This window comes from Mauremys mutica, chromosome 6, assembly GCF_020497125.1.
Source record: "Mauremys mutica isolate MM-2020 ecotype Southern chromosome 6, ASM2049712v1, whole genome shotgun sequence".
Taxonomy (NCBI): domain Eukaryota; kingdom Metazoa; phylum Chordata; order Testudines; family Geoemydidae; genus Mauremys; species Mauremys mutica.
Window position 1 is genome coordinate 46,883,399 of NC_059077.1, and position 27,103 is coordinate 46,910,501.

At 39.4% G+C, this 27,103-nt stretch overlaps 1 protein-coding gene across 4 annotated transcripts in view; it reads right to left on the reverse strand.

Annotated features, from left to right (window-relative positions):
- TNPO1 (transportin 1) overlaps positions 1–27,103 on the reverse strand; it is a 172,799-nt gene that overhangs the window by 24,750 nt on the left and 120,946 nt on the right. For all 4 annotated transcript variants that reach the window (XM_045020832.1, XM_045020830.1, XM_045020834.1 and 1 more), the window contains exons 14-22: positions 24,503–24,674; positions 17,937–18,023; positions 17,113–17,220; positions 16,748–16,906; positions 16,554–16,641; positions 13,706–13,804; positions 13,420–13,515; positions 4,513–4,588; positions 3,576–3,675 (exon numbers count right to left, since the gene is read on the reverse strand). In XM_045020832.1, the coding sequence (XP_044876767.1) occupies positions 3,576–3,675; positions 4,513–4,588; positions 13,420–13,515; positions 13,706–13,804; positions 16,554–16,641; positions 16,748–16,906; positions 17,113–17,220; positions 17,937–18,023; positions 24,503–24,674 (985 nt within the window). The remainder of the gene's footprint in view (positions 1–3,575; positions 3,676–4,512; positions 4,589–13,419; positions 13,516–13,705; positions 13,805–16,553; positions 16,642–16,747; positions 16,907–17,112; positions 17,221–17,936; positions 18,024–24,502; positions 24,675–27,103) is intronic.

The following is a 27,103-nucleotide window of genomic DNA, read 5'->3' on the forward strand; positions in this document are numbered from 1 at the left end:
GAGTCTTCAAAAATCAAAATTAATGAAGCACAATGGGGGCAGGAGAGATGGAAGTATTATGTAGAGAATAAGGCAGAAGTGGAATGAAGTGAAGGAGCCAAAATGGAACAGCCAGGCAACTTAGTAAATTTTCATGTCAGGCCTCAAATTCCAGATCAATTATTATAGTTGTATGGTAGATACTACAGGCTCCATTTATAATCCTTAGGGTAAATCAATGTCAGTATAGATTGAAGTCTAAAAGTGAAAAATTAGCATTTTAAAAGTTTAACAATAAATTTGCCTTTTCTTAGCTTTTTCTTTCAGCTTCTTGTAACAATGTTCTCCCAAGTGCCCTTCCCCTTCAATCCCCAAAATTCTGCTTCATTAGACTTTAGATTTCATTCAGCTCACATGACTGACAGGCTACAACTACAAAAATTAGATCCAATATTTCCAAGTTTCCAAATTTTTATATACCCAACCACCTATCAGATTACAACTAAAACACATCTCTCTATAAATCTTCTGCAACAAAAATGTAAGAGTAGGTTGTCTTTCAGAAATGGTTTTTGACTAAGGCTACGATTTTGTCATGGATATTTTTAGTAACAGTCGGGGGCAGGTCACAGGCAAAGAAAAAAAAAATAATCACAGAACCTGTAACCTGTCCCTGACTTACTAAAAACATCCATGACAAAATGGGGAGGGAGAAGGGTCCAACACCCTGCCCTCCACCTCCCACTGTGGCCGAGAGCTGCAGGGAGCTGCATTGTCCAGTGGCTGAGCAGCTCTGGAGTCCCTCTGCTGCCAGTAACTGGGAGCTGGGGGAGGAGGGGGAGGAAGTGTGCAGCAACAGCTGGGCAGCTCAGGGGTTGCCAGTGGCGGCTGGTCAGTTGTGGGGGGCCCAGCAGCTGTGGGAGAGTTCCCTGCCACCAACGGAGGCTGGGCCGCTGCAGGGCCCCCAATGTCAGAGATTGCTGGAAGTCATGGATTCATAAAATCATAGAATATCAGGGTTGGAAGGGGCCTCAGGAGGTCATCTAGTCTAACCCCCTGCTTGAAGCAGGACCAAGTCCCAGACAGATTTTTGCCCCAGATCCCTAAATGGCCCCTTCAAGGATTGAACTCCCAACCCTAGGTTTAGCAGGCCTATGCTCAAACCACTGACCTATCCCTCCCCCGTCTTCCACGACCTCTATGACAATCTTAGCCTTATTTATGATGTACATAAAAAATCAAGACTACAAGCTTTTTCCAGAGTATCATTAACTTGTGTGCCAGTCTTCACTAAAGACTCAGTCCTGCATTCATCACAAGGGATTAACTAAATGAAACTTCATTATCCTTAAAAGATTTTACTGACTTTGATTAGCTGTGATTAAAATAAATTCCTATAACAATGTGTTTGATATAGTTACGTGCATCCAAAAAGCAGAGCTGATAGAAAATCTGTTTTTCCTATCCCACAAAAGTTTTCAAGATTCTCAAATGGTATGAAAAGTCAAAATTTCAGAGATTTTTTCCTCCAAAATGAAATTCTGAAATTTTTCTGTTTCGGGTCAATAGAAACATTTTCTTCCCACACATTTGAAACTTTTAAAAAAATATAAAAAGTAAAACAAAGTAAATTCCAAACCAAAGTACTCTGAAAATCTTTGTTCCTAAAGTGTCAAAAAAGGGATAGCTCAGTGGTTTGAGCACTGGCCTGCTAAACCCAGGGTTGTGAGTTCAATCCTTGAGGGGGACACTTAGGGATCTGGGGCAAAAATTGGTCCTGCCAGTGAAAGCAGGGGGCTGGACTCGACCTTTCAAGGTCCCTTCCAGCTCTAGGAGATTGGTATCTCTCCAATTATTATTTATTTATTTATTATTAGAGGGGTAGCCGTGTTAGTCTGGATCTGTAAAAGCAGCAAAGAGTCCTGTGGCACCTTATAGACTAACAGACGTATTGGAGCATGAGCTTTCGTGGGTGAATACCCACTTCGTCGGATGCACTCATGCTCCAATACGTCTGTTAGTCTATAAGGTGACACAGGACTCTTTGCTACTCAGCACTTAGGTTCTTCTATGCACATTTTCATAAAATCACTTATGGTACCTGAGCACCTAGCAGGTTCTACTGACATCAAAGGAAGATGCTGGGTGCTCAGCATGTTTGAAAATCTGGCCAGTTCCCTAGGTGCTTATTTATCAACTTTTTAGAATCACAGCCTTTGTTTCTAGCCCTGGAAGACAACAAATTGAGATTTAAAAGTCATGCCAATATGCATTTTAAAGTGCTACTTTAAAGGTTTCTGCAATATAACACATCTCCCAACATGAAATCTGTATATTTTGATCTAGTACTTAGCTAACTTGGCTTGAGAGAGAGAGAGAGAGAGAGAGAGAGAGAGAGAGGGAGATTGATTAAAATGCATCCATAACGTTTTTTCAATTCAGACATTCCTAGAAGGTTTTTTTTGTAAAATGTGAGGCTAACTGAATGCATTATAGATTCTGTTGGCACTGATTTATGATGATCTGTGTAACTCATTCATGACTTCGGTACTTGCAAGTTACAGTCATAGCAAACTTAAGCCAGTAAAACCTTTAATGCTGCACTATAAAAGTTACAAAACACCACAACACAATGCAATGCTTTCTATCAGAAGATCTGGAAGCACTTAACACAAATTAAACCTCACAGCACATACCCTGAGGCAGGTATGGCAAATATTACCCCCTATTTGACACAGGAGGAATCTAAAGCACTGAGAGATTAAGCAACTTGACCAACAGCACACAGGAGATCTGTCAGAATCAGACTACACTCCAGGTCCGACTCTCAGTCTTTTACTCTAACCGTCTAACCCACACACTATGCACCTTCTAAATAAAAGGAACACTAGGATGAAGTGTGACTAAAGAAAAACTGCAGAGTAATTAAAAGCTATTCTAACACTGCAAATTAAAAGAAATGAACCAGTAACAAAAAACTGATTTTTAATCTGAAGTAGTAATTATAGTATAACCAGCAATATCAGTTGCTGAGATACTGAAACCACAACAAAACTTAGTAAAAACAAACAAAAAGCCATTCATTATTTTTCCATTTGTACAAAGAACATTTTGGGTGAGGTCAGTTTGAAATAAGTTTACATCTTTTGAACTTTAAGTTATGGTTTGTACACTTTGAAGTGATGTTGAGATTTAGGAAGTAAGTATTACATTTTTAACTGGACATGAAAACAGCTGCGATATGATACAACCACTTTGTGAACATATTATTTTTTGGCAAGGAGTGCAATAAAATATCTCAAATTAACTCTGTGTCTCCAATATTTCCATTACAATTAGAGTAACCACAGGATGAAAAAAAACAAACTGAGTCAGATCCTCAGCTGATGTAAATGGTTTAATCCTCTTGAAATCAATGGAGATACACCACTTTACACCAGCTATTGTTTTTTAAAAGTTACTACCAATTGCACCAATACGTGCTTAACTTCTTTCACAGCATTCAAATTAAGCTTTTTTTTTTTAACTGTCATTTCTATTCAATTTTAGGATGAGCCTGTCAGAACAAAAATCAAATGCCTATGCAAATATCTTACTTGGACTACTCCACTAGGGTTGACTGTGATCATGGTACAAATCCCACGGAAAGCAGAATCCTTTTCCTCATTGTCCCTTATGTTCCGCAGAGAGGTACACCTAGTAAATTGGAGAACCAGGCTGTTAGGCAACAGAATCAGTTTTTATTTAATTAAATTAACTAGTTTGACAGTATTTGATGGAGTAAGAGTCACACTAAGGAGATATTCCTAGAATAGTTTTCAAAACACTTCAAATAAATATTTCAGAGTCTCTTTTCATGTGTAAATTTATTTGCATTTAGCTTCAGAAATTAGATATGATGAAACGTCTACATTTTGTAGAATTCTGAATTTTAAATGCTGCACCATGTACAATTATGATTTCTAAAAAGTGACTTGTATTCCATTAAATACCACTAAAATGTTTATCCACAGTACTGATAAGAGCTATTATAAGAAAAACAGACTATACTGCCACAGTTTGAAGTATATCAGATACCACTTACAGAACAGTTATTTAACTTTTACAGAAGCAAGCAAACTATTTCATACATAACAAATCTATAAACATGTATTCCTTACAGCAATTCAAGTCTAAGACTGAATTTTTTTAAAGTAATGTAATGCATAGTTTAACTTTTACAGTACTTGCATGCATCATATTATCATTCTGATGGATTTTAAAATGCTCTTTCATAATCAAGCTTATTAACACAGCAAGCATGTGACAATCTTATCCCATGCATCAATTAGTCGTTAGCCACAACATAAAATGTACATGACGGTGCTACTAAAAACTCACAAACCTGATAGGACAAGATTAGTCACATGGTTGGCAATGATTAAGGATTGTGATTTTGTAACCAACTGAAAATATATCTAAAAGTGAGATAGAGAGAAGAAAGAAAGAAAGTGAAGAAAAATGAATTAAAAAAAAAGATTGAATAATACACACCAGGGTCTTATAAACTGCTGTAGCATGGGGGCCACCTCTTGAGGACAAACGTAACCAAGACGACCAATTGTTATTGCTAAGGTAACGCAATCACGGTTATACACCACCAAACGCCAACCAAGACATGAGCAAATGAGGGGGGAAGGAGAAAAAATAAAGAAAAAACAACAAATAACTCAGAAACAGAAACCAACAGAATCTGTGTATGATAATAAACATAAGATTTCACTAGTGCTGTTTATTACCACCCCCTAAAATAAGGGGCAGCAACATATATGGTATACTCTTGGGGATTAAAAAAAAAAAAAAGGAATTAAGTAAATGAGAGAACACCAAAAACACAATTTAAATTCCAAAGGCTATTTGAACAGAGATATTGACTTTGCCCTCTTCATATTTAGCTCTGCAATCTTGTTACTTAGAAGTCAGTGATAAACTAGCTACTCACATGTATTATTTCTAATGTTCTTGGTACAAAGCACTAAGCATTTTCAGTTTATAATATCAGCTGAATATACTATAAGTAAATTTAAGAGTTACTTTGTTTTAAGATTGCACTATTTGAGTTTCAAAATTAAAGTTTGCATTAGATTACAATGTTAAAATTAAACCCAGAGAATGTGGTTACTTTGAATATGCTCTTTTATCTACAACTAAAATATTAATATACAAGCACTTTTCTTGCGAAAGACTTCATATATACAATTTCTTCATGATTTTTAGCAACAATTTTTTTTTCCTAAATTAACTCAGCAGGTAAATAGCTCATTAATATCTACAGAAATTATCATAGTAAAATAGGCTCTTTAAATCACATCTACTAAATGCAATAGAATTTCTCTTGGGAGAATCTGACTTCTGGCACAAAGTTGTTAGCACAAAAAGAAGTTTATTCCATTTGTGTATCTGACTAAATAGCTTACTGCTTTTATTGTAAGGGACAGACTGAAAGGTAAGGTGATCATACAAGAATGCTTTATTGGTGTTCACTCAACTCACAGAAGATTAATCTTTCAGAAAAAGGAGAGGGTGGGGAATAATGTTTAAAGATTACTTGAAGCAAACTACATGAATAATACTAAAATCCAGCAGATTCATATGAAGCAGAGAAAGGAAACCTATGTTCAAGAGACATACTATGCAACACGCTAATTAAAACAGGCATTTGTGAGCACTCCCATGAAACATGCAATAAAGCAGATGATGCTCTCTCCAGTCAAGTTTGGTGTAGGATATGCTAGCTTTCTGAAATTCATTTTGGTCATATGACCAATTATATTAAAGCATATTGGTCACTTATAAAATACTTCTGTTTTCCGTATCTGCAATATCCATGGCATGCAAAATTTTCAGCTAAATTAATTTTAAGTGCAGCCTCACAGCAGTGTCAATTTTAATATACATACATAACATTAGCAGCATTTTTATATCAGGAAGACAGGCAGTTAAATGTTTATATTACAAAGTGTTTTTTTTTAAAGCCACATTTGATAAACTCCACTCATCTTCTACATTGCAGAAGCCTATACAAGGAGAAGTATTTTTTTGTGGAGGCTGAAGATTGTGCCACCTATCCACTTCCTAGGCAATGATTTTTTACTGAGTATGTTATATTGTTACAGGAGAAAAAGTTAGACAAAAAAAATCACAGTAATACAAAACACATCAGGAAAATGTAAATATTTTGGCAGCATTTGCTTGCTATGCTAAATATTAGGGTAAATAGAAAAAATATTTTAGAACATATAGTATACAGGGTGATATCCTACAACAAACTTCTTGTAAGTACACCACATTCAACATTTATTTGCAGTTAAATATCTACATTTACATTAACTATTAAAGGAGTAAACAACAAAAAATCAGTTTTGGATGCTTCTATAATATGCGCAACAGTAATAGACGCAAGCACTTGAGCACTGGATGCATGTCAATTACTACATCAATTAATGAGAAGAAAAACAGAATTCACTTGTCGATATTACCATCTGGCAGTCTAATTTACATAGATGGACCATTTTAGAGCAGCTAAGTCTTCTTAAAGTTCACCTTCCACACTAATTTTGAAAACACTACATTTTTAACATTTAGTTTCACAAAATACTGGAGATGACACACACAAACTAAAACACTTCCAATTTCTCTCTTTTTAACCTCTCATGATACAGTGCAGTCCAGTACTTATAAGCTGAATGACATCAGCTTATGATGTTTTTCTAAGAAGGAAGTTATTTCACCCTGTACAGCAACTAGTTCAAGGTGCATGTCCCTATGGGTACTCCATTTGAGCTGCGCATGCACCTCACATGCCATTGATAGATTTTCATTAGCAGTGTCCATTCGACCCACACATGCGCTGCTGACAGCCGCATGCCCTGCACCAAGGCTACATCAATCTGAGCAGGCAAAACACCCTCAATTCTTTCTCCACCACTGAGTCTCAGGAGAAACTGAAGCAGAGGGGAAGGAGGGTGGGTAGCGGAACACCCAGAGGGCAACAATTCTTAAAGAGCTACAGGGTGAGTAATCATTTTCTTCTGGAGTAGTGTCCCTATGGGTGCTCCACTTTGGGAAATTCCTGAGGAGAATCCCTATGAGGAGGCATAAGCTTTGGAATAGAGTCCAGCACAAAGGAACTGCACTGCCAACTGCTGCATCAGATCTAGAGGCACCAACTAAGGCATAGTGCCTGGTGAAGGTATATACTGAAGAGCATGTAGCAGCTCCACAGATCTCAGATACCAGAACATTAGCAGAGCCACAGATGTCAATTCTGACCTTGTCAAGTGAGCACTGTAACAAGCTATAATACATCCCAAAATCCATTTTGACAGTCCTTGGGCACAAATAGCAGAAGCTTCAGATCTTTCTGTAAACAAGACAGAACAGCATAGGAGTCATATGAAATTATTTAGTCCTATCTAGATAGAAGACGAACACCCTCCTGACATCTAGAGTATGGAAGGTGGTCTCCAGGTTGGAATAATGTGGGTTTAGAAAGAAAACTGGTAGGTAAATGATCTGATTCAGAGGGCACTTTAGGTGAAACCTATAGTGTGGTTCTAAGGAAACTTTGCCCTTGTAGGATACTGTGAACAGAGGGTCTGCCATTAAGGCCTCCATCTCTGACTCTGCAGGCTGATGTAATAGCCACTAAGAAGGCTGTTTTCATGGACAAATGCAGTAATAAGTAGGTCACCATCAGTTCAAAAGGAGATTTCACGAGACTTAAGAACCAAATTACAGTCCCAAACTGGAATGGGGACTTTCACCAGTGGGAAGAGATTACCCAGACCTTTCATGAACCTAATGGTTGTAGGGTAAGCAAACAGTGAGAACCCCTAAACAATGGTCTGAAAAGGCAGCACAAAGAACACAGAGAACTAAGTGATGGCCCTGTTTTCTTTAGTTGCAGCAGATCTTTCAGAACAAGCAGAAGTGAGAAAGATTCAGGGAGAGCATTCTGGAATTCATACAAGCGACTAAATCTTCTCCACTTTTGAAGGTAAATATTCCTGCTATTAATAATAGTAATTTCCTACTATTTAATATCTCTTATACCTCTGCTCACCAGACCTACTAACCCTGCAAACTATCAAGGAGTCAAAGAACGCTCAGCTGGAGATGCAGCAGTCAACTGGAGCCCTGGGAGAGGAGCTGAGGAGTGATTGGAAAATTCATCACTGAACAAAGCTAGGCAAAACAGGTAGGAAAACCATGCCTGCCTCAACCATACCAGAGCTAGTAGGATAATTCTGGTCTTGTCCTGTCTGATTTTGTTCGCCACTTTGACACTCAGAGGTGGTAGGCGAAACAAAACAGCTTCTTCATCCAAGTAAGAAGGAAGGCTCTCCCCAAGGAATTGTGACCTAACCTTTCCCCTCCCCCTACCCTGCCTTTGAACTGAAAGGATGGCATTTTTGTTTGTAGTTGTGGCAATGAGGTCCACTTCTCGAAATCCACAAGTCTGAAATATGCTGACAAGAACTAGGAATCCAGTTTCCATTCATAGTCCGGGGGGGGAAGAAGGGAGGGAACCAGCTCAGAGCATTGGCTCTGAAATTTTTCCTACCCTGGAAATATATTGCTGAAATTCGTATACAACATTTTATGCACCATTTCCATAACCTTATTGCTTCAGCACAGAAGGAAGGGGAATTTTACTCCTCCCTGCCAACTGGTATCAAACAAGCAGTCCACGTGGTCAGTCTTGACTTGGATAGACCTGTGTCTGATGAGAGGCAGAAAATGAAGGCAGGTATTTCTGACCACTCTGAGCTCCAACAGCTTGATACGGAGGGTAGATTCTTGGGGTGACCATCTCTTCTGTACCATTACAGCACCAAGGCGCGCACACTCCTATCTTAACAGAGATGCATCCATGGTTACAGTTAACCATTGGCGTCGGTTGGAGGCAGGAGATCCCCGCCCCTACATTGTGATTAACTATCCACCAATCTAAGGAGGGTTTTACCTGTTTGTCTAGGCGGTCTCTGTTTGGCCAGTAAACTGATCTGGGCCGCCCCTGGAAACAGCCATGGTGTAATCTCACACTCAGTCACAAAAATGGAAACCACCGTGTGACCTAGAAGTTCAAGAGCGCTTCTGACTGAAATCTGGGGGCTCCCTTGAATAGTTCTGACAAAGTCTGATAGTGTCGTGAATCTGTCCATGAGAAGGAAGGCCCTGGATACCAAGAAATCCAGGGATACCCCCTGTAAATCGTGTATTCTGAAAAGGAGGCAGTCTGGATTTTCCCCACGTGCAATTGGTGACCCAAAGTCCAAGAACAGAGAAAGTGCTTTCCAGGAGGCTAACACTTCTTGGTACGACCGTCCCTTGAGCAACCAGTTAAATACTATGATTGCCTCATGACGCAAGCAGGCAGTCACCACCTGGAGAACTTTTGAAAACACTCTCTGAGCTGAGAAGAGACCAAACAGGAGTACCTGTACTTAAAATGATCCCAGCTTATAATAAAATGCAGGGACCTTCTGTTAAATGGGAGTATCACTATATTGAAACATGCACTTTGAAGGATGAGGGCCAAAAACCAATCTCCTGAATCAAGAGAAGGAGGAGTTACAGATACCAGAGTCATCATCCTGAACTTCTGAGACCTCACAAATGTGTTTTGGAGTCAGATCTAAGATTGGCCTCTTTCCTCCTATTTTCTTTGCACAAGGAAGTACGTTGAGTACAAGTCCCTTCCCCAAAGCAGAGCAGGGACTGGCTCTCTCGCTCCTGAACGAAGAAGGGAGCTTAATCTCTTGTCTTAGTAGGAATGGATGAGAAGGGTCCCTAAAGAGGAGAGAGAAAGGTAATATGGATGGTGTAGCCCGATATTACTTTCAGCTCCCATTTGTCCAAGATGATATGCTCTCCTGCTTGTCAGAAATGGGGGTAGGTGGGCAAATCATTGCAGCTCTCAGGCTAAAGAGAAGGGAGGGTCCGAACCCTGAACCATCCTCACAAAACTGACACTTTAATGATCAAGTATTTTGCAAACTTGTGTTGGGTGGGTAGAGGATCTTTTTCTCTGGAACCTACGTGTCTGTCTAGGTAGTTTCATCAGTCTCTGAAAACCAGAGAATTGCATTAAGTGGGATGTTTGAGTTATTTGCCATCTACTGAATTTTCTATTGTTTGCAGGAGTGTAGCTGCCCAATGAATGTAATGTGGACCTGGAATCTTTAAGAGCATGCAACAACTCATCAGTATTCTCCATGAACAACTTCATACCATCAAACAGGAGATCCTCTCTCATATTCTGGACTTCTCTGGGGGAAACCAGAGCACTGTAGCCAGGATGCCCTGCACATCACCACTGCAGTGGAGATGGAACGACCTGCGATTTCTGCAGCATCAAGAGCCACCTCAAGAGCTGTCATGGCCAGTAATTATCCTTTAGCAATGGTAGGCTGAAACTGTTCTCTTTAGTCCGAAGGAAGGTGTGGAATAAAGGAGCTAAATTTTGCATAATTTGTAAAGTTGCACTTGGCCATCAGTACCTGATATTTCGCAGTGCAGAACTGCAGGGTTGCTAGTGGGTAAGATTTTCTCCCCAGAAGGTCCAGGTCCTTCTGCTCTGTCATATTGGATGGATTTATACCAGTGTCATCACCATTTCAACCATCAGAGAGCTGGCTGGAGGATAAATAACTAGTCACTCAGAGTCCTTGGTGAGAAAAACAATACTTTTTAAATTGTCTCTCTTACACGTGGGTGTTACTGTAGTAAAGGTTTGCAAATGGTATTTTCGGGTTCCAGAGCCTCATTGTTATGAAGGGCAACTCTGGCTGATGTCACAGAGTGAAGAATATCCAACAGCTTGTGTTGGAATTCTTTGATTTCCTCAAAAGGTATCTGTAAGGAGTCTGCCACCCATTTAATGAGGTCTTGAAACTGGGAAAAAAAAAAATCACTGGCAATAGACAGAAGAGGGGGCATTACCACCTCAGCCTATGAAGATGATGAGATGGCAGCCTGGGAGATAGCTTCTTTATCCGCCCTTCTCTCAATCCTCAAACATTTCCTCCTATTGTTGGAGAGTAGACGTTTGAGTCTCCCTATCATCCCGAGAGGAGAGGAGAGGGGGTCTGGAGACTTGCCAGCGATAAAATGCCCAGGGACCCCAATATGGCCATTGAGGCCCATAAAGGGGTGGGGGCTGCATCCAGAGTTGTTCCCACCAGGAATGAAGAAGTTCCCGGACATCTTCCCTGTCTCTTTGAGAAAGTGGGGTTTATATATTCGTACATAGGAGTACGCCGAACAAAGATTAATGATACGGAAAGGAGATCTCCATTATCATCCTCTAATGGGAGAGCTCTGACTGAAGAGAGGTGACAGTACTGTGGAATGTATAAAGATTCGGGGACAGAAGTTTTCAGTAGAGAGATGCTCAGAACCTGTTACCAACAGACACACTGGTTCAAGCAGTCACCAATAAGCCCTTCAGCTTCCTAAAGTCTTCCAGTATTTAGTTGTGGTACCGACAGACCAGTACGCCTGTCCCTGCAGGAAGGTACCAATGGTTTTGAGCGCTTAACAGGTAGTGCTGATGTAAATGGAGGTTTAGTCTTAAATGGTACTAAAGAGCTTGATAAGGGTACTGGGAGAGGTGTTAAGTCCAATAGTACTGATCTTCTGTGTGTTTGCTCTGACCATCTCCACTAGACAATACTAGCTCCTTCTCAGAGCCATGTTTATTCTTAGAGCTGCAGAATTTTCCCACCTTGCTGGTACCAGAAGAGCCTTTTGCCACTACAGCACCAAGCACGGCTGCTGACCTGGTCAGAGAGTGAGCACTTTCCAAGATGGATACCTTAGGAGGGGAATTAGAGCGCCTCTTCTCAGGATCTTTAGAAAAGATCTTCAAGGCTTTCCCCCTTTGTAAGAGTATTGCGCTGAGGTCAAAGGGCTGCTAGAGACCCCAGGGACTAATGTACAAAGGGGATCACCTGACTTGGCTCCGAACTCAGGTGAAGGGAGCATTCCATCATTAACAGTCGCAACTTGATTTCCCAGTTGTCCTATGGCTAAACAGGAGTTACACTTCTGTGGGATGCAACTCTCTCCCAGGCAGTAACGCAGTTAGACTGTCCATCGCTGACTGGAATAACCTCTCCACATGAGGCAGCGCTTAAACACCTGTGAACAGGCACACCCTTCACAGAGAGAATTTCCTCAGAGGAAATAAAACAATCTTTCAACAACCAGGAATTAACTATTACTACTACTAACAAACTAAACTAAATAAACTACGTACAAAAAACTCAGCAAGCAGCCAAGGCACACAAAATGCAGACATAATAAACTCCATCTCAGGCCAAGGTGGTTGAGAAGAAACTGAGGGCAGTTCTCCTGCACAACCTGATGTAGCCTTGGTACTGGGCACGAGGTTATCAGCAGCATATATGTAGACCAAATAGACACTGCTAGTGAAAATCTCGGATCAAAGGCGTGTGGGGCACATGCACACCAGAAGTGGAATACATATAGGGACACTACTCAAAGAACTATGGTTTCCTCACCAAAAGGAAAATAATGAGTAACTGCAAAAAATTTGAGAGGACATTGAATTAAGAAAATGCCAAGAAAAAGTCGATATACTAAAATGAAACTCAGTAAATCATAATTAATTTAGCTTTTCTAGAGTATGGAAGGTGCTCTTTATACCAGAACATGCTCTCTAAAAATGCAAAAGAAACAAGCCTCAGGAGTGCATATTTAATAAGACACTTGCTAGCAGCTCCCAATATGAAGGCCACTGTCATTGGCCAGAATAAAAAACATGCATGCTATCACTGGAGCAGTTTTCATAATTTTTAATAAAAAGTTAGGCACTACAAACTACATTACACACTTAATTTTTACACTTTAATTTGACTGTAGTACCGTTACCACTATAGATCAAGATTTTTTTAGTGCAATTACTACAAACTGATTTCTCTCTAATATTTGGCGCACCCAATGGATTTTTTTTTTGTTTTTGTTAATTCCAAATCTTCATTTTCCTCTGCTATTTTCACATATGCCAATTATGTTTTCAAACTTTCCAAAGTTAGACACACACATATGCATGTATCTACATATGATATGCACCTAAACTAGTGTAAAGGAAAACCTCCAATTCTTTCAGGTCTAACAAAGCTATTAATTTTATAAAAAGGGTTTAAAAAAGCAACAACCATAAGAACTTAAAATATATGACAGCCGGCTCACTGCAGCACTGAGACTTGTAAAAACTTCTGCAAAATAGAGCTGTTTTTGCTAAAACACGCTGTAAATGTATCAGTTCTGGTTTGGTTCCCCTAAGCAATTTTTAAAGGCTGTAGGTGATTTTTGATCTCTGAGAGACAACTACATAATTCCTTTCACACAAACATTTCTGTTATAGGGTACCTGTGTTCTCTAACAACGTCTTTGGTGTGTTGGGTCTGTTAATGATTTCTACAAGCTGGTGCAACACCATAGGAATATAAGGCTGCATCTCTATACCTAAAATAGCCAAAAACAAAAATTCAGAAGAAAATGACTATCAAAATAGATGTGTGTATATATTTTAGAGCAACACTCAAACAAAATTTTCATTTGCCATTTACCTGAACAAAAAAGACAAACCTTTAAACATTTTATATTGTAAACATGCATTTTAAAAAAAAATGTAAACAAATTAATCAATTCTTACCCATTTGAATGGAGATTTCGCCAATTGCCCATGTAGCATTGTTGCACACAGAAATGAACTCAGGATTTAGGTTGGTTCCCAAAATCGGCATGAAATCAGCTAGAAAGAACAATATTTTTAAACTGACTGTGTGCAGTAAAGTTATTTTTTTCCACTACTAGAAGTTCTCGGTAAACAATTTTTCATAACCTAAAAATATGTAAATACATGGAATGTCTCATGTAAAACAGACAAGAGTTAGGAGCAACAATTTTGCAACTAATTCCTCAAATAAGTGTGTCATGAAGGCACACATCATGTCATTGAACTGATAAAACATCTGACAAGAATTAATTCAAATTTTAGAATCTCCAAGTCAGTCCAGTAATTGTTTGGAGGAAAGTTACAGGCCTCTCTGGCATATATCTCTGCCAAAGGGATCAGCAAGTCTATAAAAACCTACAATGGACACTATAACCCTTCTGCTGAAATAAAGAAAATAAGCTCTTGGATAAGCTTTTCACATTTTCAATTATTATATGCAGATATTTGCAAAAGAAACAATACACTCCTAAAACAACCAGTATAGGTTGTAAATCAGGGATAACATTTTATCAGCTTTTCCATTTTCAACAGAAAGTAGCTACATTAGTTGCAAAGCAGTTTGAATATGCCAGATCAAAGCTGACCATGGTATAAAATCAGTCTGGAGAAAAACACTCTTGAACAGTTTAAATTTAATTTAAGAAAAAAGCAAAATGCAATGTGCCTTTATAAAGTGTGACCTAAACAGATCTATGTCCACACATGATTGCTGGTTCAGGGTGGTGAAAACTGAACTTTGCATCAGCCTGGCCCAGTGTGCTTAATTCACTCAGAAGCAGGGATAGTCTATTTTTTGTCAAGGTCCAAATTTCTTGGTCAAAGTATAGTCAAGGTCCAGACTCCAGAGAAGAATAAATGTATACATAAATAAAAATAAAGATTTTGGGGTCTGTTCAAAAGTGTCTGGCAGTCTGCCTATTGACTACCCCTGATTCAGAGGATGGTTGGTACTGCCACCTCTCTTCCCCATCAAGAGACCTGCTGTGGGATGGCAGCTTTCAAGTCTGCTATCAGGCCTCCATAGGAGCCTTGGAAGCGACTACTACCAGTCCTATGTGATACTTGAACTAGGACATCTACTCCTACCCTTAACAGCACCCACTCCCTAGTGAGAGGAATTGACTAATGAGTTAGCTGTCTGGTAACTGATACTGCCCATTTCCCCAGAACAGGCAGACCTTCCACCACCAGGAGAATCAATCCGGTCCATGGTGAAGATACCACCATCTTTTTCTTCAGCTATCAACATGTGAAATAAGTAGGGCTGTCGATTAATCGCTCTGTTAAACAGTAGAATGCCAATTTAAATTTATTAATGTTTTGGATATTTTTCTACATTTTCAAATATTGATTTATATTACAACACAATACAAAGTGTGCAGTGCTCACTTTATATTTTTATTACAAATACTTACACTGTAAAAATGATAAATAGTATTTTTCAATTCAATTTTTCAATTTATAAGTGTAACTTGTAATGTAAAACTTTAGAGCCTACAAGTCCACTCAGTCCTATTTCTTGTTCAGCCAATCGCTATGACAAACAAGTTTGTTTACATTTACATTGCCTGCTTCTTATTTACAAATGTCACCTGAAAGTAAGAACAGGCATTCGCATGGCACTTTTGTAGCTGGCGTTGCAAGGTATTTACGTGCCAAACATGCTAAGCATTCACATGCCCCTTCATGCTTCGACCACCATTCCAGAGGATGTGCTTCCATGCTGATGCTTGTTTAAAAAAATAATGCATTAATTAAATTTGTGACTGAATTCCTTGGGGGGGGGCAAGAATTGTATGTCTCCCATTCTGTTTTACCCACATTCTGTCATATATTTCATGTTATAGCAGTGTCGGATGATGACCCAGCACATGTTCGTTTTAAGAACACTTTTACTGCAGATCTGACAAAACACAAAGAAGGTACCAATGTGAGATTTCTAAAAATAGCTACAGCACTTGACCCAAGGTTTAAGACTCTGAAGTGCTTTCCAAAATCTGAGAGGGACGAGGTAGGGAGTATGCTTTCAGAAGTCTTAAAAGAGCAACACTCTGATGCAGAAACTACAGAACTCAAACCATCAAAAAAGAAAATCAACCTTCTGCTGGTGGCATCTGACTCAGATGATGAAAATGAACATGCGTCGGTCCACTCTGCTTTGGACTGTTATTGAGCAGAACCCGTCATAAGCATGGACACATGTCCTCTGCAATGGTGGTTGAAGCATAAAGGAAAATATGAATCTTTAGCGCATCTGGCACGTAAATATCTTGCAACACCGGCTACAACAGTGCCATGAGAACACCTGTTCTCACTTTCAGGTGACATTGTAAACGAGAAGCGGGCAGCATTATCGCCTGCAAATGTAAAACTTTTTTGTCAAAGTAATTGGCTGAAGTATGACTGAGTGGACTTGTAGGCTCTAAAGTTTTACTTTTTTTTTAAATGCTTTTTAGGTGCATAATTCTACACTTGTAAGTTCAACTTTCATGATAATAAGATTGCACGACAGTATTTGTATTAGGTGAACTGAAAAAAATACTTTGTTTTTTACAGTGCAATTATTTGTAATCAATATAAAGTGAGCACTGTACACTTTGTATTCGGAGTTGTAACTGAAATCAATATATTTCAAAATGTAGAAAACACCCAAAAATATTTAAATAAATGGTATTCTATTGTTGTTTAATCGCTTGACAGCCCTAGAAATAAGCTAACGACAATCTATCTATCTATATATATATATATAAAAAAAGAAACATACCTATGCAAGGCTTAACATGCTGAAAGCATGCCTTTGTCAGGTCACCTAACAAGGCAAAAGAACTCTGTCGTACCTCAGGCATTTTATCCTACAAACCAAAAAAAAACACACAAAGGGAGAAGAAAGAAGTTGATTAGAACTAGGCTTATTTAAAAAAATAAAATCCCAGGGTTTACAAAAAAATTTCTTCTCACCTGCATGCATTGGTACATTAGTGTCAAGATATTACTGCGAGCCACTAGCTGTTCAATGTTGCCTCCAAGTCCTTCAGCTAAGCCACTGAGTAAATCAAGAGCCACAATCATGAAGTCTTTATCTGGTGCCTCGTATTGGTCTGGCTGAGCATTGTGCAACTGTAATAAAACACTGGTTAAAAACACGCACCTTCAATATAAACAGATTGAGTTCTCTCTATGCTATGCATGCAAATCAGGAATTGGTTTATGTTTTGTAACTTCAGTCAGATGTTGTTTGATGGATATGTTATAAATCCCAGTGTAATACACAAGCAGTTGTATACCCAATGCATCTACAAATCCTGGGAATAATAGAAAAATACCATGGCTTGTGCAAGAGTCTTCTGTACCAGGTTTACACAACGCTGATACACGGGTTCACAGTATGGAAGGAAGCCAGATTGCAAGGCAGTGGCAACCGAAGACAGGCACTGGAATACAAAAGCAATGTACACGTGATAATGAAAATGTATACTTTTTCTTTCACTAGGCCCTACTTAAATATAGAGAAGAGAAAAATTTAACCATTTTGGGCAGACACTATTTCAGACAATAGTATAACATGCTACCGTTATGGAAAACATGGTTTAGGACTGGGCTAATAATTTTCATGCCACAGATTTTGAAGGGGAATGTTCAGTTTACAGGAGATGGCTGACAGTGTCCAACTGGGAGCGCCTCCCAGTTGTTCTATGGAAGCAAAGTTGTGGGAATAAAAGATGGGCAGTAAAAAATGCTGTAGGAGAAGAACACAAGGACTCCAGCGAAACTAACCTAAAATCTTTGCTCTGGGAGGAGATATTCCCCAAATGGCTATATCTTTAAATCACAGAAAATGGAAGTTTATCTCTTTCCAGTCAAAATGAATGAGTTATGCAGAAATGGCTTTTTCCATAATTAACATTTTTACCACTATGCCTAATCTCTACAGTCACACCCCCAACCTGAAGTCTTTTCAGAAGAAAGGATCATTCTTGTAAGAGCTACACTAATTTATGCACAATTATAATTCAGATCCTTAAAAGACTCCCCACAATAAAATCCAGACTGCTTTATATTAAACATATTTATAACACGAAATCAACTTAGAAGAAGAGAGATTGGATAACCTATACAATTTCACACCAAAATACTTCGTAACATTTACCTCTAACAAAGGGAAGAGATCTTTATCCTCATCCTTCAACATGTTCCATTTCTGGATTAGTGGAGGCATTAGCATCTGAATATATTCCTATTTGTAGTGAGGAAAAACATTGTTGATTAACTGATGGAATACTGAATTCCAAAATACCCAAGTTGTCTACCTCAGAAGTCTGGAACACATGATCTCTTCTCATCTCACCTCACATTTTCTCTTTTACAAAAAAGGTCCTTATGACATATCAATGGTGAAATCACTACAATTGTTTCAACTGTGATAATTGTAAACAACTGTCTCTCCTGCATGACTATTTATGAAGTTTCATAATGAGTTCACAGTTTGATATTTCTCAGATTAGATTTTAGGAAACATCAATGTATTAACAAATCTTATCTTTTTACCACTATATATTAGGTGCCAATAGATATACCATCACTGACAACTTTGCTCACAAGAGGCAGTTTCAGTAACATCCATTTATTCCATTTCAGAGTGGTAGCCGTGTTAGTTTGTATCAGCAAAAAGAATGAGGAGTACTTGTGGCACCTTAGAGATTAACAAATGTATTTAAGCATAAGCTTTTGTGGGCTAAAACCCATTTCATCAGATGCATGCAGTGGAAAATACAGTAGGAAAATATTTAATTAAGGTGAGCTATTATCAGCAGAAGAAAAAAACTTTTGTAGTGATAATCAATAAGTAGTGATAATTTTGTAGGATCCTGATTATCACTACAAAATTTTTTCTTCTGCTGATAATAGCTCACCTTAATTAATTACCCTCGTTATGGTTGGTATGGCAACACCCATTTTTTCATGTTCTACTGTATTTTCCACTGCATGCATCCGATAAGTGGGTTTTAGCCCACAAAAGCTTATGCTCAAATACATTTGTTAATCTCTAAGGTGCCACAAGTACTCCTCGTTCTTTTTGCATTTATTCTTTGAGATTCAGTTTTCCCATGTTATAGTTTAATCCATATAGAGATTTCCACAAAGGTTATTTCCACACCACATACACACACCACTATGTGTGTGACCAAAACCAGCTAAGTGATCATAATTAAAAATGTTCTGTTTTACAATAGAAAAATATTTTCTGTGTGTAAAGTTACAATGCACCCAGTATAAGAAGTTTTACTTAATCTGACTTTCTGGACTTGAAAAAATATAGAGTGAAATCCTGACCCTACTGAAATCAACAGATTTTTACCGTGGACTTCAGTGTGGCCAGAATTTCACTCATATACTCTAAAAATGCATTGCCCAGCAATAACAGTATCAATCGATGATGTCATGGTAACCAGTGGAGTATCCTTGGACTATAACACTCAGGAACCTATGCCTAAAAGGTGCCCTGAGGGAAGCTCAGCTGTGTCAAGACGTACCAAGAGGCTGCTTGACAGTTCTTCTGAGGCATATTCTCTCTGAATCCTCCTATTAAATGATACAGCTGTCCATTTTCCATTCTTTCTTGGGCCCATATTATAGGACAAACACGGTGTCAGATCCTACACGCTACTACTTAAGTAAAAGTTCAGGACTCCATCTAAGGAATGCCAAGCCATATCCCTTAAATAAGACTGGCAGAGGACAATAGGAAGGAAAATTAATCCTTAGCTCCACAGGAAATCAGGACACTAATTTTGGAGATGATGTTGGGAACCAGAAGACAACATGGGAAAAGACAAGAAGGGGAAGCAACAAGGGAGGGCCGTTGGCTCAACCACTCTCAGCAGAGAGGTAACAGTCAACAGAAAGGACTATTTTATTGCCAGTCATACGGATGCAGGTACTAGGGACTTGAGGGGGGAAGTGGACAGCCTATTAAGCTTTGCATTTAGTTTCCAAGGACGGCATATTTAAGTTTAATTGAATTCTGTTCTACTGCCCTGAAAGTTTGGACACTAAGAGGCAAGAGGTATTTCCTAATACAGGTGTAGTCTATTTTTGTCTAGGTCCAAATTTCTTGGTTAAGGTCTAGACTCCAAAGAAAATAATAAACAATAACGATGATAAAAAGATGTCAGGATCCATTCAAAAAGCACCTGACAGTCCAGATTTGGCCCACAGTCCGCCTATTTACTACCCCTATCCTAATAGCTCCTACTGCTGAAACTTATCTTCTCAGCAGGTTGAGACACCCTTACCTAACATTGGTTTAAGAAACTCAAAGACCTGAGAAAAAGCATACATTGGCCTACCACCAGCCCAAACAGTGATCAAAGATGAAGTAAACAACCCAGGTGGCAAACAGCTCTCTTCACCTCACCAGCATCCATCACTGTGAAAGTCAGCCCAGCTGTTTCAAGAGCCACTTCTCACAAATCAGAATATAAGATAGAGGATCTGGAACAGTATGGTTACTTCCATCTGAGACAACAGGTCTGGAAGGTGAAGCAGGGGAATGAAGAGCCTGGTTGATGGCACTCTGAATTAGCATTTCTACAATATCTGAAGCCAGTTGGGAGACACTAGGTAGCATCAGCATTCCTTCATTTGTCTTTGCTTTCCCCTCCATTTTCAGTCATCCCACAGGTCCTAACTTAAGTATTTTAACAAGATGAAGATGAAGAAGCTGGAGCACATCTGGCTCTTGGGATCCGCTTTGATACCTTGCTAGATCAATGGCTCTCTCTCTCTCAGAAAATGGGAGACTACCATCAAGGCAGTCTCCCAGATAAATCATTTACTGAGTTGGAATGAATTTGCTTTTGCTGATTGGTAATACAGCTCAGTCGAAGAAGATACTGTAAGAAAGAATCAAGTTTCTGGAGCCAGACAGAAACTTTCAGGGCTGGCACTACACTACAGGGCCATAGCATACTGCGGACCAATGGCAAGTTGCAGGAATCATTGAGATGGACATGTGACTATATCTGTTGTAAGACTGAGAGGCAAAGAAGTCTCAACTGGAATACTGAGAGACTGAATATTTTGAAGTGCTCATAGTTGCTTAAAGAATGGGGAGCTACAAGATTAGCTGTACCGATATCCAGAGTGTACTGGGATTAGAACAGTCTTGTCCTATAAAATGGGACAGACAAGTGATGGGATCAAGGGGAAAGAGAACTAGACATAGGAAGGGGAGCAGTGTGGGCAGTGTTCATCATGAGCCAAAGCCTCTAAGGGGTCCATCCACTCCAGTATGCTGTTGCTAACAGTAACCAGTATCAGATGACTCAAAAGAAGGTGTAGATCCCCATAATGGCAAGGAAGCTGAAAAAGGCAGTAAAAATATTTTTACTGTCATTCTCTCTCTCTCTGACACACGCACACAATGCACAAATCACCTGTGGAACATGTTGCCACAAAGATATCATTGAGTTCCATAGTAAAATTCAAAAACAGGACCTAAAAGACATTTCTATAAACCCTTACTGTTCAGTGCACAAGTTTACCATTAATTTGATGAGGGCTAGTCAGATACAAGGACCAGTGAACATCCATGTTATGTGAGAAAGTGTAAACAGAAGCACCTAATCTTCTCTATACTACAGCTATAGGAGCCTTTTACACTTTCCATTATAACCTTCGGCTTTCAGTTGCTTTCAGGATATCCCTTGGGTCAAAAAGGTGAATTGTTTTCTTAATTCAACCACATTGCATAGGTTTCATGATTAGCTATGGGGGAAACAAAAAATTCCATTTGCACACGTGGATTACTTGTAACTGAATTTTAAGAAAATTCCAAACACATGCATACTTCCAGGCCCTGCTCACTCTCCTGCAGTGCATCCATTCAATGCACACAGAACTAGAGGTTCAGACAGAACATAGGCAAAACAGATTCTTCTTTTTCTCCTGCTGCGCTGCTCCTGAACACCACAACTCCCTTAGGTGTAGAGGAAGATGCATGGGTTTGGAGCCAGCAGACCACGAGTTGCAGTCTCACCTTACCCACTGACTGATGTTAATGCTGTGCACTTCACAAATCTTTACAAGGCAAGGGCATGAGACTTTGCTTAAGACAGGGAAGTTCAATCCCCCATTTATAGGTAGACAGATGTTGCATGAGCATCATGTCTGGCAGAACTTGGAACAGAACTCAGGCCTCCAATATGGCACACCTAAATCTCATCCCATTACCCATATAGAGCAACTCTTCGAACCCATCCCAAAACAAAACACAAAACAAAAAAAGAAAGAAAAATCAAGGAAAGTATACACAAATCCAGTTTTCAAGTGGTGTACCTCCTACATCTGAAATTGAACATATCACTATCCCTCAATTACCTTTTGTCTTGTGCCGAACCAAGTGCCTGTCTGGAGAAAAGGTAATTTCATTTTACTGGCAAAACAGAGGCATCTAGAAGTGAAGTGGCTTGCCCAAAGTCTCAGTCACAGTCCAGTGTATTAACTACAATGCTAGTCTTCCTCTAGTCCCAATGTTATGGATGGCAATTATCTTACTGAACACCAATTATATAGCAAACAACATGAAGCAACAAGTAGAACTGCTGTCTACTGATGCTTTACATTCCTAAAACAAGACCCCCAAATGAGACCACTGAAACACAAGCTACTTATGTCTGGAATGTGATGTTACTGCCAAGAATCATTATGCCTATCAATACAGGGATCAAAACACCCAATCCCTTAGTCATAGAGTCATACATTATCAGGGTTGGAAGGGACCTCAGGAGGTCATCTAGTCCAACCTCCTGCTCAAAGCAGGACCAATCCCCAGACAGATTTTTGTCCCAGATCCCTAAATGGCCCCCTCAAGGATTGAACTCTCAACCCTGGGTTTAGCAGGCCAATGCTCAAACTACTGAGCTATCCCTCCCTCATTCCTTCAGATTCCCAAAATGCAATCATCTCAACCACCTAATGTCTATCAAAGGGGTGAAATTATTGTAATTGGGAATCCAAGTAAGGTCCTCCAGGACACAGTGTAAATGTCATCTACATTTGCAGCAATATTCCGTGTTGTCAGTAGCTACCAGTGTGGTGCTCTGCTTGTTTGACGGTAACAGTTGGCTGCGTGCGTGTTCCCTTTGTGTGCTGCCCTGGCCCTGCGCAGATAGCTGACACAGCAAATCCTGAGAGAACCCCAAAGACCACAGACTCTAGTAAGGTATGAAGGAACCCGAGCCAGGTTTATTGTCAAATGAAGCACAGTAATAGTTTCCTATAGACTCTACAGTATATACTACGAATACGTGCCCCCCTGGCAATGGACGCAGCTCAGTCAATGGCAGGACACTCCACTGCCCCCTAGGCTGGACAAAGATGCAGACTCCAGGACCTACTTTTATACAGTTACAGGACAGATTACTCATCCCTACTGACGTACTGAAGTACAGCCCCTTGGCTCATTAAAGTGCTGTCTCCTCCTTTGATCATGTTGTTTCAAACAGATAGCTCTATCCATCATGCTGTCCTTTTGACCCTGTCTAAGATGCACCTGCCTGTTCCTTGTTATGTCTGTGGAGCGTCCTGATGTCATCTTGCCACAAGTTCCTCTTATTAGCACTTATGTGTGGATGCACCTGCCTCTAACAACCCTCTTCTTGCCAGCTTCTGTGAGTGAGCCCTGCCTCTGGCTCACAGCCCAGCTTTTGCTTAGCAATGCGATGTTTCAGGGCTTCATCTTACTACATTCTGCTGCAAGGGCCCTCCAAAAGGAATGAGAGAATAGTTCAACACTATTCCATGAACTCATGTGCACGGTAGGGCAAGAGTCTATACACTCCTGACACTGAAGACAGGTGGAAAACACTACAAACCTTGAAGGGGGCGACGGGGAAACACAATGAGAAAGCCCCATGTTCAGTGGTCCAGTTCTTCCCCAGAGAAAATATGACTAAACAGATAATTGGCTGGTGATGGAAAGTTTAAGAATCTCCTGCATTTTGAAGCATTTACATTCAAAACCTATACATAGCTAATGATTTTTGAAAGTTGAGAGAGAGAGAGAGAGAGAGAGAGAGAGAGAGAGAGAGAGAGAGAGAGAGAGAGAGAGAGAGAGAGAGAGAGAGAGAGAGAGAGAGAGAGAGAGAAAAGTCTCAGCACTCATTTTTAAAAAAATTATTGCTTAGGAAAAATATTCTACAGCGGAACTTGCTAAGCAGGGTTCTACAGTCTTAATACATGAGCATCTGCTTAGGTTTCAGCATGGTAACATTTTACCATGACATTTTAAAAAAATGACATTTTAAAAAAAAATGCAGGCTAGGCACAATGCTGAGGGTGGTTTAATATTTTAAGGTTCTCATTAAGATCCCCACCTAGTCAAAAGTAGTACAATGGGAGTTAGATTTAAAGAAATTCAATATCACAAACTTAACATTTCACTAACCCTATACACTGACTGCAATTAAATGTGTTCTTTTTTGAAAGATTCTACAGATATGACTCCCTATATTTAAAACAGAAAATATTAGTATACTCAGTAATCCAAGTGCATCCTTGTGGCAGTATAAAAGAAAAGTCAGGGTTTTTTGTATTATATAGATTTTAATAAAGATTTCATTTAAAATCTTATACACTGTACTGCAGTAGGATAGTCATGATGTTACTGTTTCACTATGACAGTGGTTTATACAGAATACAAATAATACTTACTGGTTTGTTTAGATGATGTCCTACAGAATCTGCTAAAGTTCCTATGGCATCATAAAGGATGAGAAGATTCTTATGCTGGTATTTACTAAATGCGAAGACCAGAGTGTCAAGTATATATGCAAGGTAAGGAACAAGCTCTGTACAAGCCTCCTCTTCTAGAGTAGCAAAGGCACTAAGGAGCAAAACAAGAAGTCAGATTGTTAAATCAATATAATTAAGAAGGTGACATTTCCATTTAGGGTTTGGATGTGATTTCCAGCTCAAGATATACTCCCACTAGCTCAATGAGGGCTAGTTTGCAAAAAATAGAATGTAGCCACAGCAGTGAAAGCATCTGGAAGGGCTAACCAACCCATGTACCTAGCATCTGTGATGAGCGCACACTTGGTGCAACTAGCCCCTGCCCTGCTACACTTTATTTTTAGCACACTCGCTCAATGATAGCTTGACTGAATAGGTCTCCTTGAGCTACCTCCACTCAAAGTGAAGACATATCCTTAAGCAGTTTTCCCCTTTAAAAATAATCTGAAATGTGTTTCTACAATGGCACTGATATCCAGGCAACCAAACTTTTCAACTAAAAGTTTAAAGGGGCACAATTTTAACATTCTGGTGAAAATAAAATTCAGACACATTCTCTTAAAGCCTATCATGCAAATGGCAAAAACCAGAAGTACTATTATAAATTTAGCTGCAGTGGGTTAACTGAAGCAGCGGAAACTAACAATAGCTGTTCATCAGTTCAGATATATAATAGGGTATTTATTTGTACTATAGCAGCACCTAGAGGCCCCAACTCCACTGTGCCTGACAATGTCTAAACCTAATGAGGAGGCAGTTCCTGCTCTCAAAAGCTCACAATCTAAGACAAAATGGATATAAAAAACAGATGTGGAGAGCAGAAGTGGCAAAAGTCAAATGATGAGCCAGTAGAGGGAACAGATTTTCCCCCCCCCCCAAGTTTTGGGAAAAATAGAGCAGTTTTACATAGACACACACTATATGCAATTAGGCCCCAAGGGAATCAATAAATCCCTAAACATGTAGGGAAATGGTCCTAGAGATGGAACATGCCATTCCATAGGCACATTTATGGCAGAAAGAACACATATGATTGGATAGCGCAAAGATTTAATTGGCCTGGATTGGGTAAAAAAATGTACAGATTAATATGCTACAGTCTGTCCTGGATGCTAAAAAGTTACTCCCTTTATAAAAAGTGATCCTGCCCCTCTGCTACTACTACTCAGTTATAGAACGGCCATTTTCCTGCATCACAATGGAACCATAGCACACTGTAGGTGGGCAGTGATTATGCTATTTGGTACCCACAGGTATTCCTCCTAAGAGGCATTAAAAAGCAAGCAGGTTAGAACTGTACAGTTACAGCTGCCCCTGGGGCTGGGGATACCCAAGAAATTTCTTAATGGCAAAGGGACAAGTTTTATGTTTGAGGTTATGTAGAAATTACACAGATCTGAAAATAGACAGTATTATATAACAATGGAACTTTTCAGTATGGTAGCTGCTTCAGGCCTTGAAATACTGTCTGCTGCACAGGGAATAACATTTTCTGCAACGCTGCATCCTATACTTTTGTGCGATTTGTAAAGATAGCAAATAAGATGCCTGAAAGACATTCCTATTGACACTACCAATTTGAATAACCAAGCCTTGTTGATTTCCCAAGGCTTCAAATTTTTCACAAACTCACTCTCAGGATTATTTTTCAAAGGATGTTTGATTTCTAAATGCTGCAGCAACTCTGAAGGGCTCATACTCTTAGCAGCCAGCACTTCAGAATATACTACAACCCACGGTATTGGCTCAATCTATGTAAAACCATGCTGCTTTACATTTTTTCTTGCAAGCCATCACTACGACAGCTTGCCACTGTCCATTTCATGAAATAATCCAACCTTCCCAATTACCCCTTTATCACTGCCCATGGTCCTCAGTGATTACAGTCACTGGACCTCTAACTGTACATTTTGCCATTGCCAATTTGGATTACTTGCACTGTGTTTGTGGGTTAAAAACTTGTGAAGTAGACATTCTGATGTCAGCAGGTTCTGGCTCATTCTATAAAGGATGGAAAGTTATCCCTGTAAGAGGGCAGGGAGAAAGGATTTTACGTAAGCAGCAGATCAGATTGGCTTAAAAGGTGGATAGGTTTCGGGAAATAAACAAAAAGGAAAAAAAATTAACTAGTTTTGTACTTGTAAATATTTTGCTGTAGTACCTTGTGTCTGTTAACATCTCTCTATTTTGTAAGAGTAAGCTCTTTTGCACAAGGATGTGTCTATTCAATTTTGTAGAAAACCTAGCACAATGGGGCTCTGGATCCTGGCTATCGTCTTTAGGTATCAGAGGAATACAAACACAATTAAAATAGTAAATCCAAGCACAGGAAGGTTATAGGTTTAATACTGGTTTAGTAACAGAGGCTCTCACAGTCTGCTGCACACAAACATATCCAGCAATAGCCTACACTGAAACAGTAGAGTTCCTGGGTACAAACGCTTACATGAAGTTGTCCACTTTAAGGAGCAATTTTAAGTTTGCTGAGTTTTAAAAAATAAAGTTATATTATTGCACAGC